Source organism: Columba livia, chromosome 14, assembly GCF_036013475.1.
Source record: "Columba livia isolate bColLiv1 breed racing homer chromosome 14, bColLiv1.pat.W.v2, whole genome shotgun sequence".
NCBI classification, from domain to species: Eukaryota; Metazoa; Chordata; class Aves; order Columbiformes; family Columbidae; genus Columba; species Columba livia.
The window spans coordinates 7,288,455-7,310,164 of NC_088615.1; the positions used below are offsets into that span (position 1 = coordinate 7,288,455).

Consider the following 21,710-nt stretch of genomic DNA (forward strand, 5'->3'; position numbering starts at 1 on the left):
TCCTCTCTACACCAGGGACCATGCTCTTGATTAAAACAAAATAATTTGTCATCTCCACAGGCCTTTTCCCATCTGAGAGCTGCCCTGGGCTGGTTGTGGGGGAGGTGGCCATGTTCCTGTGTGTGTCTGTGGGACCCAAAGCCAGCGAGAGCTGAAGGGCCTGAGGTAAAATCTGTCCTGCTGAGGTGAGATGGAGACCTCTGCTATCAGGGCAGTTTCTGGCTGGTCTCTTTGTGTCCCCAAGAAGAGAGTGTACAGCAGTCCCTGGGGGTTTGGTGGCAGTAGCCGGGGTGGACTGGGATTGTCCTGAACCCTGGCATGGTGCAGTGGTCCCCACCAGCCCTGAGGAGTGATCTGGGGCTGAACCCCTCCCTGAGACAGGGTCCATGACAGCAAGGTGGCCCCAACAGTGGGGTGCATGCCTGGCCCCACCTCTGCCGAGGGGGTTTGTCACCAGTGACATCTCAAAACATTGCTTGCTTTTTTTTTTTTTCCTCCTGTTTCAAAAACAAACAAAAAAAAAGGGGAATTTCTTAACTTGTGGTCAACTCAGAAAGAAGAAGCTCCTGCTGGGGGAGTACTGGGGACGGTGCCTGCGAGGAGAAGTGTCCGCTGCTCAAGAGGATCCTTCATCCGTGTTCCCACTCCACACTGGGGACGCCACACTCCCTGGGGACATGGGTCCTGCTCTCCTGCTGCTCACCGCAGCTGGCATCTGGCACGGTAGGTCCACCAGCCCCCCAAAGCCCTCTGATGTCTCTCTGGTGCAGCTTTGGGATGCGGCAAGGGTTTCCTGGACATCTGGTTTAAGTGCTCCATCCCTCCTTGGGCAAGGAGGGGTGGCAGCCTCAGCAGGGCTTGGGACGGGGCAATGCTGAAGTTGAACTGAAGGGCATTTGGATCCTAGCAGGGGATCACAAAGCCAGACTCCTGATTGCGTCTAGCAAAACCCTGCTGTGGGCTGGGGCGGTTCCTGCTTCTGGATCCTGCTGAATGAGGCAGCCGCGGCTGCTGTGGAGCGGGTTCAAGGAGCCTCATCAGAGGCAGGGAGCAGGCAAGAGAACATTTGCTCCATGGCACAGCAGGGAAGAGACACTGCCTTGGCTTTAGTGCAGACTGGGTTGTCGTAGCTTCCTGAAGACCACCCAGAACTGGCTGTCACTGTAGGGGGAGGACAGTGGTGTGTTGCTAGTCTGCTTTGGCTCTGGAGCCCGGCTGTGCTGGGGGCTCACTCTTGGCTGCCTGAAGCACTACTGGGGCAAGGCCAAGGGATACAGAGAGGTGCACATAGTGTAGGAAGAGCCTTGGCAATGGGGAGACGGGAAAGGGAAGCTTCCCACTGTTTGGGTCTGGAGTGGGTTAGGAGGAAAGAAAGGCTCAGCTGAAAGTGTGCCCTGAGGGAAGTAGTGTCTGAAATAGCACTTTGACTAAATGGGGCAAAGATGTTTGGCCTTAAGGTGAAAGAGTTGGGAAAGTTGGCTGCATTGGACTGTGCCAATGCACCGTCCAATGCACCTTGTGCCTGGCTGGAGATGTCTGAGGGTTGATGTTTTCTGGTGGTGCTGGCAGACACACCAGGTCTGTAAAGCCAGTTGTTAGACCTTTTGATGGAAACTGAACTTGTGCAGCCAAGGAGGAAAGGTAAATACACCTGGTTTTTAAGGCTGCAGAGATGGTCAAGAGGTGATAATCCGTCAGCCTCAAGAGTCACTAAGCTTATTTTGAGGTTTTCAACCAAACAGACAGAAACCAGTATTACTAATCTTGGACCTTAAGTGCTCGCAGCTTCTCAGATCTTGTGCGGCACTTTCCTTTGTTTTCATTTTGAGCTTGCTTCCCACCCAATGAGACTAGTGGGAAGTTCCCTCTGGAAGGAAGCAATTTGAGGGGAATGCATTTGGCATGTAACAGGGAGGCAGTGTATCCCTCTTGAGCCACTGCTGCGTCCATATTTTCAGCCCTGGAAATGTGCATCCCTCTGGCTGTAGCACTATGTGGTTTCGCTCCAAGTCACATCTTTCATGTGCTGAATGGGATTTTTCCAGGTCTGCTGTGCTGGGAAAGGGGTTGTCAATAGGAATAAGGCAGGTCTGACAAAGATGTGTGAGAGATCGTAATGATGTCTCATGAGGATCTCTCTGAAGGTTCCTTGAGGCACTAGGAAAAGCTGTGACATTATCACCAGACGCTGTCTGCCGTGTCAGGGTGTTAGACACAAGTTTGTCTGAGTACCAGCACTGTTGGCCATCTGTAGCGCAAAGCTGCAGCATGCCAGGGTTGTCCAAAGCAACAACTTCAAGCTGAAGCTAAAGCCTGGCTTCCTTCTTCTAACTCTTGGATTGCTGTTGCATCTTCTGAGGGCACCCAGGGTATGACCATTGTGGTCTGGGCTCTTGCTGGGGGAGTGCCAGGGTCTCAAATCCCAGGTTCAGATCAAGCAGAGGAAGGATTTGAAATCTGACCAGCTCCCATTTGTGTTCTTGGCCATCTTGAGATCTCTTCCAGCAGTTTCTTTAGTTTTCTTGTTGTGGATGAACCTAAACCTCTGAGGTAGAAGCCCCAGGCAGAGACATGATGAGTACCCCTTTGCCCTGCCCAGATACTGCAGGTGACGCTGGGGAAGGTGTCCTGAGAGACCAAGCTCTTCCCTCCCATCACTGAGTGGGGAGCAAGGAGAGTTCAGGCCTAGTATGGGTCCCTCCTAGGGCCAGACCTTAGCCTAGATATCCCCCAGGACCAGTTCAAGGTCCTGATGGCTGGCTTCTGTGCTAAGGCTCTTGAGCCTTTGTGTCACACAAACCTTCGCTTCTCCTTCCTCACCCTCTCCAAACCCTCAGCAGAGGAAAGCAGTGTTTTGGCTGGCATGGGAGAGGCAGGGACAGAGCCTGCAGCTGTAACTAGAGGTCATGGTTACACAACCCCAGTGTGGTAAAACCTTTGGCCAGCAGTTACTGGCAATCCTGCGGAAGCTGCTGGAGAGCAGCAGAGAGACATCCTTGGGCTTTGTGCAAGTTTGCACACTGGTCAGCAGGGAGAAGGCCTCTCCCAGCAACCCTGCTTCCCCATTCTGGAAAAGGACCTGCTGGTCTGACTTGTCCCCAAGAACACACAAAGGAGGGGATGCCTGGGTGGCCTTCACCTGGCATTGCATTTAGCATCTCTGCCCTGTCTGTCCTCGCTTGTGCCATCGACAGGAGTCTCCAGTGATAGCCTGAAGGCTGCTGGTGTCTTCACTGTTAGGGAGAGCAACTACTCTGAGCCTTTTCTGGCCAGAGCATCTCAGGACTAACTAGAGGCTGATGACAAAAAGGACACAATGTGACATGACTCTTGTCTGTCTTGTCCTCCTGCTGTGCCCAAACCAAGGACCAACTACAACATGGTTGTTCCCTCAGCCAGTTTGAACACAGCTGCAGGTCAACAAGCTTGGCTCCCCCATTAAATGGTGCTGAAGCCTTGGACATGAAGGGATAGATATAACGGAGAGTAGGCGAGGGAAAAACATCCTGTGATAGAGAGCAAAAGCAACACAAATGTGTCAAGCCCCACTAGAAAACACAGCTTAGCAAAAAAGGAGGAACATTGTACCTCAGATATGTGGAAAATGTGGCTTTGCTAAGGATTCTGTTTTTCTCTATTCTGGGAATAAATGAGGCTTTTCCTCTTTCCACAGAAAGATAAAAACATCACTTAGAAAAACAAAACACAACAATAACAAAAAAACCACCAACACCCTAGGGAAATAAAACATCAAATATGTCAAATATTCCATACTCCGAAGCTCCCTGTTCTCTGCTTCTTCCCGCAGGGCCAGGGAGTTTGATCCAGACCTCATCTGGGCTTCCCTTGGGCAACTGCTTCACTGTCACGCACCAGAAATGCTCTTCAGGGCCTCAGGTCTCATATTCTCAATGCTTCGTTGTGCAGAGAGAGGCAGCAGCCCAAGACTGCCTAAATTATGCCCTTGGAGCTCTGATGGCCAGGTTCTGTTGTTACAGCCCCCAGTGCAGCTGGTAGCACAGGACACATCTGTACTTCAGGCACAGGGAGAACTGTGAGCAGGGCTGGATTAGGATGGGTGTGTGTTGCTTCTGTTAGCCATGTCCAAGGCAGCACCTGGGAAGAGATGTATTTTAAACTGTCTTGGGTACCCATGGCCAGAAGCCACTTTCTCTTCTCTCCTCCCTGCAACAGGTTTGGGTGTTGAAGGGCTGTAACATCTGGCCACTGTTCCCCTTTCCCCTGAAGGATATGCAGGTGCAGCTGGACTAATAGTGCCATTATAGGGTATTTTGTCCTCTCCCATTTCCTGAAAACTGCGGGGTTTATGTTCATTTGGACAACAAATCTTTCAACTGAAGAGCCCCTGCAAGTCCAGAGCAGTCTGCTGTAAGTTTGAGACATCACAAGACCAAACTCAGCCCTTGTTTCTGCTCCCACCACTCCAGAGCAACACTTAATTGATAAATTGGGCAGCTACCTTTCCACTTATTGTTATTTGAACCTGAGTATGGGTCTCTGTAAGATGTGAGGATGGGTTAGCAGCCAGGAAGGGAAGCAGAAGTGGGAGAATAGCCCTCAATGGGGGCTGGAGGGGCGTGCAGAGCCCCCTGAGCACAGATAGCCATTCGCAATGTGTTTCCTGTCCTGCCCAGGGCCTGGCGTGGGGGTGGCTGTGCCGCTTCTTCCCCAGCCCCACGGCACTGATTCATTTCTCACTTCCCCCCTCCCTAAATATAGATGCTGACTCAAAGAACTCGCTGATGTGGCAAAATGGGGGGGGGAAATATTTCCCTCTGATGCTAAGGGCTGGAGTGGGACCCTGGTTCCCCTTTATTCAGCCAGTGGAGAAACCATCTTCAAAGTGGAGATAACATCCAAAATCCAGCTGTGTTGGAATGCCGGTGTCAACATGGCTAGTTGTGCTGTATTTATGACTACAGCTTTCGTGAGCCATTTAGCTTTTCTGTCACCCAGTTTGCTTTGCTTCATAACGATTTGACAGTATCTGTGAGGAAAATGCTCTGAACTCCTCTGCAGAAGTTTTCCAAGTCTGTTCTAGATCAGCACAGCACCAATGCAAGAAAGGGAGTCCCATCCACTGGACTTGGCTTAAACTTCGCCAAATGGTGTTGCGCACTAACCGAGTTCGTACAGTGACTCCAGCTCTGCCACAGAAGGGAAACTGTTGCAACAAAGAACAAAACCCAATGGGAATAACTTCCAAGCTAGCATCTGGCCTAATCAGCTCCAGATTATTGTTTTTTTCTGTCCCGGTGCTCTCTGTGTTCACATGTGGGGGTTTCTCCATTCCCTGAAATTCACTCCTTGGAGTATCAGGCCATATTGGTCTGACGGGATGGAGAATGTGTGAGTAATGAGTGAGGTAAGCCAAAAGGCCAGTCTGAACCCCAAACCCAGCTTCTTCCTGACGCTGAGCTACTCCATACCAACCAGTGTGAACTCCAACAGAACATCTTTAAGCATCATTTTTGCATCCTCACTCTTTTTCTTGCATTTGTTCTTTTTTTTTTTTTTTAGGCTCAGCATCCCCAGTGATCAGTCCTGACCTCCCTGCTCTGGTTGTCAACACGGGTGATCCAGTCACCTTGCACTGCTCAGGAGAGTCCAAAGTTGAATGGAAAAGCCGAAAGGATACGTTCAGCAACCACACCAGCAGCACACTCAGTATTCCCAAGGCCACTTACAGGGATACGGGCACCTATAAGTGTGCTTATCTCAACAGCAGTGACAAGGGCATTGCAACCGTGCATCTGTTTGTGCGAGGTAAACACATTTCCCTCTTCCCACCTGTGCTGGCAGAGCAGCTGCCTTTCAGAGAGCACAGCCATTACACAGGTCATCTGTGGTTCTCTGTGTATTTGGGGGAGTAGAACAGGCTCCTGGTGGGGCAGTGGCTTACCCACAACCATGTAAGCCCACATAAAATGAGGTCTGTGGCTGAAGCACTGGGGTAGAGTACAGAGCATCTACATGTCATGCATATGGCCTGGACCTCTCCCTTCATTTCTATTCATGCTTTTCTATGAGCCTATTCATGCCATTCTATGATTCTATCCAAGCTATAAAGCTGATACAACCAAGAACTCACCTTGCTTGGGCAGTGGGAACCCAGCTTTCTTCCATCTGCCCCAAAAGGCTGATCCAGGGGTGCTGATGGAGAGGTCATGAGAACCTCATCCCCACTAAAGAGGTCTTGTTACTCTTTGGGCTTGTGCAAAGCAGTGTGACAGCAGTGTTGGCATGTCCACTGCCCTCCAGCTGTCACAGGAAAGCCCTGAGAGTGAAGAACTTGGAAAGTGTCACCTGCCCAGGCATCCAGAGCACAGGGCTGTGTCCTGCTTGCCAGCTCACACTCCCCAGGTGGGATCCTGTCCTGGTGCAGAGGGAAATATGGACTCTTCTGATCACTCTGAAATGACTCCTGGCTGCTGTGCTTCAAAAAATACGGTCTTCAAACAAGGGATTAACAGATTAAATGTTTCATGTACATGAGGTTCTTAAGGACATGGTTTAGAGGTGGACTTGGCAGTGCTAGGTTAATGGTTGGACTTAATTATATTAAAGGTCTTTTCCAACCAGAAGAATTCCATGATTCTATTTACCTTGGCTTCCCCTCCTGAAAAAACAGAGATGAAAGTCTTTTTGGTGTTGTAATGAGCAGTGAGACTGGGAAATCAGAGAACCATATTACCAGTACCACAGATAAGGGACTGAGTCACATGAATCACATCCTCACAACATGACCTGAGCCCCAGACATTCTTCTACCTCAGAAAAAGTTATGCTGTGGTAGCTCCACCACTTGAGTTCACCCTTTCCCTTGTACCGGGGGAGCTGGACGTCTGATAAATAAAACACCATGGTGAAAAGTTTGATTAGAGGTAAGCACACTTCTCAGTCTCTCTTGCCTGTGTGCATATGTGAGTTGATTGCTGTGCTCTCCTCAAATGCCTTAGCTGGAATTGAGCTTGTCCTGTGAGTTTTTGGAGGCTGAGTCAGGCAGGTGTTGAGCAGAGCTGCCCCAGCACCCAACTCCCACTGGGGAGCAATGCTGGACTCTTGCCTTTTCTCGAATGTATTTTTCAGCTTCAATACATTTTCTGATCTCATTCTCTGGCCTACCTTGTCTTCTCTGCAGATCCAAATAATGTGTGGTACGTCCCAACCTTCAGGACCTTTGTGACCCAAGGTGGTAATGCTGAGCTCCCTTGTCTCATCACGGCGCCTGAGTACGGATCCAGCGTGACACTGATAATGGATGGCGCCTCTCGTCTCTCACCCGGGACAAACTATTCTTTCAGTACTGAGAAAGGAATAACACTATACAATGTGCAAAGCAAGCAGAAGGGCTATTACCGATGCCAAGCAATGATAAACGGAAAAACAGAGAAGTCATCAAGAATAAGACTGATTGTGGAAGAAGGTAAAGGGTTGGTGTTGCTGCTGTCCTCAGGGAGGCAGCAATATCTAAGCTGGCTACAGTAGATAGTTAAGGAAAATCTCCTCACTAGTGGTAGGAAAGACCTTCTGAACCTGCTATCTTTAAAGGATATTTAATAGGGACAAAATTCCATTAGCTTCTGGTAAATTGGCTCCTTCAGGCGGGTCTCCATGGTTTCAGCAGTGTTCAGACCTTTGCAGGCAGTATTATAGAACAGAGAAAAAAGTCCACCCATCTCCCCAACGTTCTGCAAGTCCTCAAACTCTGATGCTCAGGATGTAACCATGGCTGAAGGTTCCCCTTCCCTTTCAACCCATGGTGCTGACTGCTGTGCTCTCCCTCACTTGTACTGCTTCCCATAGACATGTGCACAAAAAGAAGTGATGATCCCTGGGGAAGGAGAAGGCTGGGGGTAAAGAGACCAAAGAGGATGGAAAGGAGAAGGTAGCCAGGCCCTAGGGAGTCCCCAGAGCACATAGGGTCACCAGACCAGCTGCGATTGAATGTCTCTCTGCTTGCTTTTGTGTAGCATGGGAGAAGCCTGTGTCGGTCATGATGGACCCGATAGACCATGTGCGAATTGTCGGTGAAACTTTCGAAGTCACGTGTAGAGTAATTGCTCCTTCCCATAAGTATGACATCAGATGGGTGACAGCAGCAAAGAGCGTAAGTCGTGCACCTTTGAGAGGGGAATAGGGCTTTCCCGGAAACTGGGGGTGGTAAGAGCTGCCCAGCCCCAAGTTACCTGCAGCAAAGTCTTGAACTGCCCAACCAAAGCAGCTATTTAAACAAGCTGTAGAAGTCTGCATATGACCAACCTTTCCTTGGGATGACACAGGGCTAAGAAACACCTGCCCATCATCAGGGTCTTGTTGCAAGAGAGAAATATGTTATTTCAGCTGGGTTCATGGAGCAGGAGCCACGGTACCTACTAAGGCAACATTTTTCCACCAAGCCCTGCCAGGGCTTATAAAGCAGCAAACATGTTCAGGACACAGAGTTCCCTGAAGAAAAGATACGGGTGAAGAACGGCAATGCATTTCAAAAATCGCTGTTGTGCTGACTTTTAACTGCTAGATGGTCAGATAAGGTTTGCTAGAAGTCCCTATCATGTCTGATGCCTTTATTAAAGAGTTGAAACAACATACAAGATAGGTTTGGATCACACAGCTTGCAGTTATAAGGCTGACAATAGCTACAGCCCTAACTGCTGTAGAATATCTGTCCTGAATACTTGGGTTTAATATGGTTTTTGGTCTCCACAGAGATAGTTTTCAGTGACAGAGGCTCTATAACAAAGCTCAGTTGCCCAGAACAGGAGGGGATGGGTGTGTGTGTCATAAATATTATTTAGTCCCATGCTCTGCCCTTTCAAGAAAGTGCCTGATGTTCCTTTTCTGCCTGACAGGTCAGGAGAACTAAAAAGCTTAGCTTTGAAAATGAGAACTATTTAATCAGTGACATCCTGTCTGTTCCGTCGGTGACCATGGAAGATACTGGGACGTACACTTGTATAGCTAACAATTCAGCAGGATTCAGGAATGCCTCCACGATGCTTCAGGTAGTAGGTGAGTGCTTGCCCAAAAGATCAGGAAGGTGTGGGCTGAATCACACATAACCTTGAGTACTTGCCACTCTGCCCTCCATCTTGTTCCTGGTTTTGTTGTTGGTAACATCATTCTTGCTTGTGTGTGAAGGCTCACAAGAGAACTGTGGAACCGCTAGGGAAGGACCTGGTATTCCCCTGACATCTTAAGGTGCAGGAGGACAGGTTTTGGAGTCTGAATGAAAACTGGAAATCTTTTCTCGATTTCTTTGTGTTTATAAACAGCTTTAAAACAACAATGGGGCAATGTTACCCACAAAAGGGTGGCTAGAAGGAAGGGTAAGCCACATGAGCAGAGCATAGAGCTTTCTCTCTTCCAGTAACAAATCCACATAGGAGGACTCATGTCTATTATACTCTTGTTGGTATCTCAAGAAAGAAAATTTGTCCTCAGAGGCTGCTGCATGCCATGGCTCAGAAACAGCACATGGTCTGAGTTGTTTCCAAGTGAGAAGCCAGGAGTTTAGCTAAGGGGCTTGTTTTCTACAGACAATCAGGAGATACAGTTTTAGCCTCATCACTCATTAGGATACAGCATGTAAAACCTCTTTCCCCATGGGAGTTCACTACGATTTTATAGCTCTCCTCAGGCAGACACTAATCCAAGCTGCCTTGACAAAGAAGCAATTTAAAAGTACTCCTTTGGCTACATAATCTGTGTAATGCCTCATTCCCTCCTCCAGTCTCCCAGCCGAGGCTGCCCTTTCCAATAACGGTCCATTTATGAAGCTGGTATAAGCTTGTTTCAGGTCTCTGGCCATGCCTGCTCATGGTCATGCTCTCCTCCATCCTGCAGAGAGAGGTTTTGTGTTCCTGACGCCAGTGCCAGCCACCAGCCAGGAGGTCGCTGTTGGGGAGAGTCTGAAGCTGCAGGTCCACATTGAGGCTTACCCAAAACTTCTCCACTGGGGCTGGGAGCACACGAACCCATTGAAGAACTCTGGGAGTACCACATTCAAGGGCCAAATGATTTCTGGAAACAACTGGTATGTGCTCTCTCTCTTCTACATTGGCAATGGTATGTTTCCAGCAACACTTTCAGTGTGAGACAGGCAGACCTCATGCTACTCGCAGAAAACTCCGGTTTTAAAGAAAGGAACTGTTGTGCCTTTCTGTCTTTCCAGTACTATTAGCAAACCACAGTGAGCATGTCTGATCAGGTCAAGGAGGACCTCTGTCTAACTTGGCAGCCTTCCCTTTAGAAAACCTTGTGGCATCACATCTGTGGTCTGGTTGTTCAGATTTGCACTCTCCTTGCAGGAAGACATTGTAGGAGTGAATGAACAGTACAAAAACCTGAATCCCCTTGCTGCTGCTCAGACTTGTCTCATTCTCTGCAGTCTGGAGAGGGACTGTATGCCCCATGTCAGGTGAAGCCAGAAATATTGTGTGGATAAGACCTGGTGCCTTGGATAAGGCACAACCCTGCTCTTCCAAAGCCTACAGCCAACTGAGGCCAAAAGGAGAGTGAAACAAGGAGAATAATTCCATTTGTTACAGAGTTTTGGCAACACCCCTTTCATTTTCTTAGAAACCTAAAATAATCCACGGGAGAGGAACTGTGCCACTCAGCAAGCACGATGGCTTTAGGGAGAACTTTTTCTTGCATTGGTATCTGAGAAATGAGGGGCAGAGGGCACTAGGGACCAGGACTCGATGGGCTAAGAAATGGGAGGAATAACTCATTCTGTCAAAGACAGGGGGACCAGCATCCTCTCCCCCTTCAAAGACAAGATTTAGATGTTAAACTCTCCTTCCTGAGCATTCATTCACCTGTAGCCTTTCAGAAGTGCTGTGCACTTGGTGGAAAAAAGAAGACCAGACCATCCCTCCTTCCCCTGGAGAAGCAAGTAGCAGATTCCCCTTGTGGGCTGGGATTAGTGCTGGGATGTGTTCACCCACTCCAAGGCAAGGGAAGCAGCTGCATCTTGCTGAGCAAAGACTGAATGTTTGTGTTTCCTCAGCACAGCTTTCTTCATGGTGTTTACTCTCTCTTTGTGAGCAGGTATAACAACACGCTCTTCCTGAACCGCCTGCAGGAAGGAGAGGGAGGTCTCTATACGTTTTATGCCCTCAACAATGAGACCAGTGCATCAGTTACCTTCAGTATCTCTGTGAAATGTAAGTGTTCGGCAATGCCCATTCTTTCACCCTGCTTACCTTGGGGCTGCTGCCCAGCTGGCAGCAATTAGCATTGGGTACCAGGATGCTTCCAGCCCAGCGCCCACAGGACATAGCCAGACAGCATCTGGGACCCAGCCCAAACCTATGTGTAGCACAGGGGTTCCTGATGTTTTATTGTTGCACACATGGAAAGTAAATCAGAGCACAGGGAATGTGTTCTTCCTCTGGTCATAGCACTCACTGCTTATCTGCCTTCCCCAACAGCTCCTCCAAGGGTCTGCAAAATCAAGGTGCCAGCCAATGACTCCAGCATCCTTCAGTGCATGGCCATCGGCTACCCTGCCCCACGCATCGAGTGGTACCAGTGCCCCATCCACTCTGACAGGTAAGAAATGCCCAGAGGACTGAGCACCTCCAAGGCGTGCACTTGCCCTTGCTGTGCTAGCACTTGCTGAGCATCAGCACCATGTGGACTTGCTTACAGGCAACATAGCAGGCGCTGTTCAGTAACGGCAACGAGGAGGCTGCTCTGCCAAAAAAAGTGGTTCTTGGGGAATGTTTGAGGACAGCGGCTAGGTACTTATTCCTGAAGTCCTGAGCTTGAAGAGGTTACTGTAGAGTACATGCTGGCTGGTCTTAGTAATTTTTCTAGGACCTCCACAGGTTTGAAACTCCACAGAGCACAGGCATACTGAGCTACAGTGTGATGGAGGGCAACTGCAGCTGCCTGGACAGGGGTGGTTGTGTCTCAGTACCAGCCCTGTCCAAGGAGGGAACTGCTGCAAGAACACAGCTGTAGCTACATAAAGGCAGTTAAAGCTCTATCTATATAGTGCTTTGATGTTCAGGGAAAGGTCTTTTAACCAGGCAGTGAGTAACTTGTCTCATAGAGCTGCAGCCCTAATTCCCAGTGTCTCATCTCCAGCCTGATACAGGTTCCAATTAACTTAAGAGCAACTGTGCTTCAGAGGAACACTCATTCTCTCCTGCTTGGTGTCTCTGCAGATACAACGAGGAGTATAGGCTGCTACTGAATGACTCCAGTCCCCAGGTGATGAATGTATTGCCCTTCCAAGAGGTGGAGGTGGAGAGCACTGTCCCATTTCAGGAGCTGGGTGCCAACTTCACCTTCTGCTGCCTGGCCATTAACCGAGAGGGGAACTCTTCTGACATGCTTCACTCACTCACCATCACAAGTAAGATACAAACTGGTAGCTTCACATAGTGGGGGAGAATTTGAGGGCCCATCTTCCTATAAATATATACATGCATACATACATCCCTATTGTCTTGTAAGAGTGGTGGCATAAATTCCACAAGCCCTCTGTCTTCACAGGAGGTGGGGAGGCTTCGGTTTTTGGCAGTCCTAGTAGCCATGTGGGAATTGCTGGCTGCACAGAACCTGATGCCAAAGGCTGAGCCACACCATGACCACCTGATAACTGCAGGGTCCAGCTCCAGGGCACAGCTCAGCCAGCTGGAGTACAGGGCTTGTATCTTTTGATTGGACTCTTCTTGCTGCACAGATCTGGGTCCCCAGTTAGTCTGACCTGCACATGATTGTCTTTGTGTGGAAATTGGGGTGCACAGGGGGAAACATCGCAGCCTTGAGTTTGGCATCAAGAACTGCCCTCAGTTCCCAGCAGCTCTTTTGGGTGTCCTTAAGGCCTGCAATGGGTTGTGTTGCATGCAGGGGAAGCCTAAGTGAAGAGCTGAGCAAAATGTGTCTAGAGATGAGGTGGTAATGATTGAAAAAGGAGTGTTTTACTCATCCCTGGTTTTGGTTTTTTTTTGCTCCTCCAGGAAGTATCATGGCCCCGCCAAACAAGCTCTTCAGCCCCATTCTCTCCACCTGCATAGGCACATCGGTCCTACTGCTCCTCCTACTCCTCTTCCTCCTCTACAAGTACAACCAGGTCAGATTCCCTGTTGCAGGGCAAGAGCTGCAGGGCCTGCCCAGCCTCACTGGCTCTGCTGGCAGCCACAGGCAGGGACCATCCCGCGGGGAGGTACCACGCAGGTCACCTCCACTGCCTCCCAACTTCCCCCAGGAGTTTTCTGCTGCAGGGCAAGGCTCATGCACCAAACCCAGAGTGTTTACACCTCTCCCACCCTGGTGCCTCACTCTTGCAGCCCAGAAGTCAATGTGGATATTCCTTGGAGCCAAAGGTGCTCGCTCTGTGCTGTCTCGTGAAGCTGATTTTGCTCTGGTCACCATGAACCACAAACCAAATTAAGGAGAGAGAGAGAAAAAAAGAAGTGGTTTGCATCTTGCATCTACTTTTTATTCTCCTCCTTGCTTTTAAAAAGCTGTCTTTATGGGGAAACAGGATGATGTTAGAAGGTGTTTGTCTCCAGGAAGACTTGGTCACTATTTTTACACAAGAACTTGCCCCATTTTCTCTGCAAGACTCATTTTCAGCATTTGGATTCCTTCTCTGTTGTTTCCATAAACTGTACCAATCAGTAGCCACTTCTGCTTCATCAGTGGGTGAAATATCTCATGTTTTTCAGCTCTCCCTTTTCACACCCTTCCTTTGACAGCCCATCAAGGCTGCAAATTTTGCAGCAAAGTTCTGGTGCTGGTTGTCAGAAGATCCAGCAGACCTCTCTCCCAAACAAGCGCCTACAGCTTCGCAGGCAGAGCTGTCTTTGGCCAGTAGACCAGAGATAAAGAGGTGGATGGATATGTAAGCATGGCTTAGAAGAAACAGCTTTCAGGAAGGCCTTGCCAGCCCAAGAGAAGCAGGACATGTTTATAAACAATCTTCTCTTTCTCAGTCATGGGCTTCCTGAGCCATGGCTGATTGCTGCAGTGCTAGGTGAACCGTGGAGCAGAAAGCAGCAGTTCTCACCCTCTGGTAGCATGCAACAGCAAATAAACTGAGTGCCTGTGGCAATCTTTATGAGGGACCTCCAGCAGAAACTGTGCTGTTTTGGAACATTCCTGTCTGGGCCTTTTTTCAACAGCCTGCATGGGCATGGATGTTCAACTCTCAGGCAAATCAAAAAAGAAACAGTGTGTGTTGGGGGGGAAACAACCGGATGCTTTGCATCAAAACCACAGGTCTGTTTGTCTCAGTTATGGTCCCTCACGCCTGTGCTACCCAGCTTTGGGCACCTACCCGCATGCTGCATCCTTCTCTGCAACTATCCAGGGGAAGTGGTAAGGAGAAGCATTTCAGGACCCACCTCCCAGTATCTGGGACATGAGGTGACTCACCACAGCCATGATCACTCCACCCGTGTTTCCCTTGCCTGCCTTGGTGGACCTGAGACCACCTTTGCCACTCTGGTTGTGGGTCCTTTCCTGTCTCTTTGTACAGGAGCAAAGCCCACACACAGTATTCTCATGACAAGCTATTTTGCTGCCTTTCTCTGTATGTGTCTCCAGCCTGGCTCTGTAGCCCCCTCAACATGAACAACACCACCCAGCAAAGCTGGAGACCGCCTCTGCCCACAGACTCCAGCACCGCTTTTCTCTGTCCTTGCCTGGTTGCTTCTGCTATGAGATTTGTGGAAAAGAGAGATTTTACTTCTCTTTCCCCATGGTTTTTTTTCCCCCTGTAAGGGAGGCAGGGCTGGGCCAGCTCCACCATTCTGATGTGCTCAGCAGCACAGGGTACCAAGGAAGGGGACAGAGCAGGGACATCTTCCTCTGGCACCAGCTGGTCACAGCTCAGCCACTGGTGTGGGGGGACATGGTGGCTGTCCAGCTCTGCCATCCCAAGTGAGGGTAGTGGGCTGCTTTAAGTGAAAGAGGCAAGAGATGACTTGAGGGGGACTTCATAACAGCAAAGGGACCAGGCTGTCCAGGCAAAGCCTCTCTCAGTCCAGGTTCAAAGCAAGAAATATTTGATGGACTGAAACCCCAGTCTTTGCTCTACGCCTGCAGGGTGAGAGCTAGAGTGCATGCTGGGACTGGGGAACCCTCAGGACTTGGGGGACATTGAATAACTGCAGCCTCTTCCTTACAGAAACCCAAGTACCAGGTGCGGTGGAAGATCATCGAGGCCTGTGAAGGGAATAACTACATCTTCATTGATCCCACTCAGCTGCCATACAATGAAAAATGGGAGTTTCCCAGGAATAACCTCCAGTTTGGTAAGAAACCTTCCTTGCTCATTGCATGACAGCACGCAGCTCACCGCAGAGCTGGAGTGCTCCAAAGTACAGAGCCAAAGCAACTGGGCAACATCCAAAGCTGCATCTAGACATTACAGCAACATCCTTAACCAGGCCTGCTGCCCTTTTCCACAGTTACAAAAGTGAGGGTACACCCTCCCTCCAGCCCTCCACTGCTGCAAGGAAGGCTGAGAGGATCATGTCCCTCCTCTTGCATTTCTAGAGTGTGGAGCTGGTGAGCCTGTGTTTGGACATGGCCTCTTCCATCCCATCTTTGCTCACAGTAGAGTTCCCCTGAAACATTAACCAGCTCCTGACTAAGGGATGTGTCATCTTGCCTGGGCTCAGCAGGAATCCCCACCCACCAGACATCCTCACCAAGGCTGTGTGCAGGACCACTGCTCAACCTCTTTCTACAAAGCATCTTGTAAGCACACTTTTTTCCCCCCTCTACAGGAAAAACTCTTGGAGCAGGCGCCTTTGGAAAAGTGGTAGAAGCCACTGCTTTTGGGCTGGGCAAAGAAGATTCGGTCCTCAAAGTGGCTGTGAAGATGCTAAAGTGTAAGGCCAGAGCAACTTGCAAAGGCTGAAATCCCCAAGCTCCTTTGTGCAGAATGTAGTGCATGTTCACCACGTGTTCATGCTCCCAGGCTGCAACATCTACTTACTTAGATGTTCCTGTGATAAGTGCTGGGTGGTGGAATCGCGCTGCTGCCATTTTTGTGGACATGTGGCCAGAGGCACAGACAGAGAAGGAAATTTCTTCTCTGAGTGTGTCTCCTCATTTGATTCCATATCTCTGTCTACAGCTTTTTCTGTTCTGCCCCTTCATCTCTTCCATGTCCCTCCGTCACGCAGCCCTTCTCCTCTTGTCTTGCAGCATCGGCAGACACAGATGAGCAGGAGGCTCTCATGTCTGAGCTGAAGATCATGAGTCACTTGGGACACCACGAGAATATTGTGAACCTGCTGGGAGCATGTACCTATGGAGGTAGAATCCCACAGCCCTATTTCCCCCACAGACCCTCCCCGTGACCTGCAATCCACAGGACAGGTCACAGTAATATAATTTCTTGATTAACCCTTTCTGCCTCTCTGCCAGGCCCAATCCTTGTTATCACTGAGTATTGTCGCTATGGAGATCTGCTGAATTTCTTGCGGAAGAAGGCTGAATCCATAATTATTCAGGATTCTGCCCTGGACACCTCTTTAGATAGCACTGCTGATTACAAAAACATTGACCTAGAGAAGAAATACATCCGCAGGTAAAAGCAGAGCTCTGGTGGCCACAGGGCTGAGCAATGCAGGTCTGGGTTCTTGCTGGGAGAAGCATGCAGAGGGCTCTGCTGGGGAGAAATTAAAGCCAAAACTCTGGGGAGGCAGTGCATGGAACCCCGTACCACAGGACACCTAGGTCCCCTTTCCAAATAAGCCTCAGTGTTGACTTTCCCTTTGCCCTTAAGCCTCTTGCTAAGCCACTTCCTGCAGGCAGGGATGTGGTTTCTTCTCTCAGTGGATATGTAGAAGGGCAGAAGGTGCTGCTGGATGGTTGCTAACAGCCTGCCCCCAACTCTGTTGTTTCTGTCTCAGTGACAGTGGCTTTTCAAGCCAGGGTTTGGAAACATATGTTGAAATGAAGCCTGTGTCATCATCATCATCTTCAGCATCATCAGATTCTGTGCAAGCCAGGGGTGAGTTAAAAGTTCATTTCTGTGTTTTCATGATTTCTTTATTCTGGCCATCCTGCCTGCTTTAGGTCTGGTGAACCAAGATACAGCATAGCTTGCGTTACTCACCAGGTTTGCAGCAATTCTAAAACTTTGTTTTGAATTTCAGTGAAAAGCTCAGAAGAAGAACACGAAACCAGGGAGGACCTCCGTCCCCTCAATCTCTCTGATCTGCTACAGTTCTCCAGCCAGGTGGCCCAGGGCATGGCATTCCTTGCATCCAAGAACGTGAGTGCCGAGCAGACAGCTGCCCCAGCATCCCCAACTGGGAGATGCCATTCCAACCAGCAGGCATCAACCATCCCGTTTGCACAAGGCTTGGGATGATTTTGGACAGAGTGGCCAAGCTCAAGCACCCTGCTGCTGGAAATGAGCCTCTCTGCTCCATCTGCTGGGTTCAGAGATGCTGGTGACTGATGTTCCCTTCAGAGCCTTTTTCTCCCACGGGCTCGGGACAGGCCATCACGGCAGGGTGGTGTTACGGGGGGAGCCCAGAGCTGTACATTGTGCTAGTCTCAACGTTTTTTCCCCAGCTTTTACAGGAGGGCAGGAACTCTGAGAAGCTTTCTCACATTGGCAGCTTCCCCGCTGCCCCAGGGACAAGGAACCGAAAGTGGCCGTTGTGCTGTCTGCCAGGGCTGGCTCATTTATGGCACCAGGGAGTAACTGTATGACCACTCCAGAGACGAGGACCCAGTGTCAACAGCCCCTGGCTCCGAGCTTTGACCATGGGGACGATGACTGCCCCATGGGTGATTAAAGGACATGGCATGAAATGTCACCATGTGTTAGCATTGCAAATGAAGCAGTTGAAAGAGAGCCTGTCCTCTTTGTATGTGACATGGTGCCTCTGATGGGCTTTTCAAGCAGTCTGTGATCTGCTTGCTCCCTTAAGTGTTGTTTCAGTGACAGGTCTGGGCCATGGGGAATTGGCTGGGGCTGCTGGGGGATGTTGCCTGGGCCTCAGCCACACTCTCTTCTCCCCAGTGCATCCACCGTGACTTAGCAGCCAGGAACGTGCTCGTATCAGATGGACGGGTAGCCAAGATCTGCGACTTTGGCCTGGCCCGTGATATCATGAACGATTCAAACTATGTTGTGAAAGGCAACGTAAGTAATTAAAATGAGGGCAAGAGAGGGTACTGGAGGTGGGGTGAGGCTGGAGCATGCATGGCAGGGTGTAGTGTAAGCTGCCAGATTGTCCCAGTCTGCAGGACTCTGTTCTTCCAGGCCCGCCTGCCTGTGAAATGGATGGCCCCAGAGAGCATCTTCAACTGCATCTACACAGTGCAGAGCGACGTATGGTCTTATGGCATCCTGCTCTGGGAGATCTTCTCCCTTGGTAAGAAAGAAGCCATCTTGCAAACCTCTTTTGTTTCCCACGGCTTACCACTGCCCTAATATCTCTGCAGAAAGGTTTCTAAGAAATGAGGAAGATTGACAACAATTTGGGTTTTATGAGGGCTATAAAACACTGTGTTATACTTCCAGAGGGACCATTAAAAGCAATGGATCCTGGATGATTTGCTCTAACTCAGAACTCCCTGAGATCAAGTAGCACTGGCTCAGGCAGTGCTCCAGACTGCCTCTTCCCACCCCACAAGGCTGTTGTGTCAAAGCCTCTGATCTGAGAGTCACCTCCTGTCACTGTCACAGGTAAAAGTCCATATCCTGGCATGGTGGTGAACAGCAAGTTCTACAGCATGGTGAAGCAGGGGTACCAGATGGCCAGGCCCGACTTCGCTCCCTTAGAAATGTGAGTGTATGCACTGAGGGTGACAGGGTGGCTGGAGACACTTGGTGGGGAGTGGGCAGGGAGAGAGCACAGAGACCTTGGTCACAGGTGTGCCTGCTGCTCCCAGGTGTGCCTGCCCTTGAGGCTCAGGTTGGATCCTATCAGGGTGTTGCTTTCTGCTGGGACAGTCAAAAATGATGCTCTATTCAATATTTCCTCTGTTTATGGACAGAAAGATGGAAGAGCTGATGTCTAGAGTATTACTTCTGTTTTTTGGGGGGGAAGGGTCCACTACTTTTGACTCTAGGACTATGAGAAGACAAATCTGAGTGCGTTGGAGGAGGAGAATGAGATTAAGCTTAAAGAAAAAAGTACTGGAGGCATAAGCCCCTTGTCGACAGATTAGTTTGCTCCATCTACTTCTGTGCTCCCCTTCCTCTGGAGCACTGCACATGTGCTGACCACGGGTTTTATAGGCAGGAAGAGAAGGGACAGCTCAGGACTGTATGCCTGAAATACAAAGTGCTGCAGGGAAGAGCCTGGGGGCACAGACCCTCCAGTAGCTCAGTGTGACCACCCTGTCCCTGTCTGGCTCTGCAGGTACAGCATCATGCAGGCATGCTGGAGCCTGGAGCCCACACAGAGGCCCACCTTCGATCAGATCGGCTGCTTCATTCAGAAGGAGCTGGAGGTGCATAAGGAGCAGGTGAGGACCTTTGGAGAGGGGAGGTGGGGGACATATGCTTTTTCCCTACATGAACACAGCTCCTGGCCAGCTTTCCTGGTGATGTCCCTTACCTTTAACTGATGGGAGCAGTTTAGTGCTGCTGGAAAGCAGAGAGAGGAATCGAGATTTCCCTGCGCTGAAGGGTTACATCACTCCCCACCATGACCAAAGGAGACCAGACAAAGAAATACAGATTTGCAGCAATATGAGTAGCGATAGGACAACCTTGCCCCATGCCCTGGGATTTGGCGTGCAGCTGGACAGAAGCTGTACTGCCTCCTGGCTATGGCTGTCCTGCGGCTCCAGGAAAACAGGGGCACACCTGTCCTGCCAGCTGGCCCTGCCCTGTGGGCAGACCGCAGGGTAGCGTTGAGTTGGCATCTCCAGCTGGTCACCTGTGCAGAAACAGGTGTCATACACCATTGAAAGGACTGAAACGCACTTGGGGTGGTTTTTGCTTTCAAGGACTACACCAACCTCCCCTCCCCTGCCGAGGAAGACAGTGGCTGTGATACCTCCGGCTGCTGCGAGGAGACCTGCGAGCAAGAGGAGAGTGGCCAGCCCCTTCTCAAGAGCAACAACTATCAGTTCTGTTAGCTGGTACCATCGCCCAGGGCGGATCCCCATCCTCCTGGCTCTGCAGACCACAGAGTTCTGCTCTGCTCAAGGACACAGGTGCCTCCTGCTTTGGCTCTTCCCTCTGTGCTTTCTGAACTATGAGTGTTACCAACTCCTTCACTGAAAAGATAGCGCTGGAGTGACTCAACACCAAGACTCACCATGGGGTCCTTAAAGTCTTATCTCAAGCATAGCATAGAGCTGTTGGGACTCCCCCTCTGTGAGGTACACAGGTCCTTGTCACCTGCCCACTCACCTCCCGGAGGATGCTGTGCAGGGGTTTGGTTTTTTGTAGTTTTTTTTTAAATACAAGTTGCAGCCAAGTAAGACATTTCCAAAAATGACTCACGTGCCTTGAACAAAGTCCTGAACCTGCAACTGCTCCACATGCCAGCAGCAGCCCTCTTTCTTGGTGGTCCCGCTCTATTCCCTTTGCAGAGTGAATGTTTAGATATAGGTAAAGCCTTCACTTAGCATTAAATACGCATTAACCTTTACATTTCCTCATGCAATCTATCTCTCTGCAGCTGATACTTCTGCAGGGATTGTTTGAGAGAAGACAACCCCAGGGTTATGTGAACTTGTGCCCCAGTGACAGGACAGAGGGGCAGTTGTTTCTCAGGTAAAATACAGATGTAACCAGTGTTCTTCCATGTGAATGCTGCACACAATCCCAATCCAGGAAAGAATGGCAGCTCAAACAGATCTGGAGACGATCAACGTGACACATACCCTATAAACCTTTTGAATTATTAAAAATGTAGCAGTCACTGCCTTTGTCACAATTAGAGATATGCTCTTGTACATATTTTCCTGAGTGTATTTTAATAGAACAGCTGAGGTAATTATTTTTCATAAGCTAGGGCCTAATGCCCTTAAACTTATTTCTCACCTAGCTCTTGGTGAGGGTTACTAATGCCACAGCCACCTCGTCCTGTGTAGCTACCAGAAGCAGCTAATGAACCTTCTTGGCTTCACCTGACGGGGTGGGTGAGGGATCAGTATTCCAGGTACAAACACTGACAGGACTCAGGCAAACTACAGTGAGACAGAGTGACTGTGGGGCAGGTGGCCTTTGTCACACTGTGAACAATTACACTGTGGGCCACTTCTGATTATATTAAACCCAGTTTTATCCTAACACCAAGTGATTCATTCCTCCTTACTAAACAAATTGCTAATATATTTCTATCTGTCAGCATTATAAAGAATAAAAGTAAGATGTTTAACAAAACAAGTCTCTTCCAGGGCTTTAAGGACTGTTCTCAGAGGGGAACAGATCAGAGCAAGGGTGATGCACTGGCGCATCCTCACACCTTGCAGCTCTGGTCCAGTTCCTCAGACATACTTACTACCAGCTCTCAGAAGCATTCAATCTTGTATAATGAAAAAAAACATTAAAAGCAAGGTTTTAAAGCACTTTGCTCTGTCTGGCCTGTCTGTAACTGGGAAAAATGAAGCAGTACCCATGCACAGATATAATGTCAGAGTAACTTCAATTGTGGTTATGGGACACCGGACAACAGTCACTGTGTTTGAGTCTGTGCAATGCTGAGGGCAGGGCCCTGGTGACCAGACTGGAGC

At 49.6% G+C, this 21,710-nt stretch overlaps 1 protein-coding gene across 1 annotated transcript; it reads left to right on the forward strand.

The window, feature by feature from the left end:
* The first annotated feature begins 528 nt into the window (after positions 1-528).
* CSF1R (colony stimulating factor 1 receptor) lies at positions 529-21,545 on the forward strand. Its single transcript, XM_065029784.1, has 21 exons — positions 529-723; positions 5,542-5,787; positions 7,162-7,446; positions 7,994-8,130; positions 8,873-9,032; positions 9,867-10,056; positions 11,076-11,191; positions 11,459-11,579; positions 12,200-12,390; positions 12,998-13,110; positions 15,172-15,298; positions 15,776-15,880; positions 16,200-16,310; positions 16,422-16,584; positions 16,910-17,010; positions 17,156-17,274; positions 18,034-18,156; positions 18,277-18,388; positions 18,703-18,802; positions 19,382-19,487; positions 19,974-21,545. The coding sequence occupies exons 1-21, from the start codon at positions 678-680 to the stop codon at positions 20,103-20,105; spliced, it is 2,904 nt and encodes a 967-aa protein (XP_064885856.1). The 5' UTR covers positions 529-677; the 3' UTR covers positions 20,106-21,545.
* Positions 21,546-21,710: the final 165 nt, after the last annotated feature.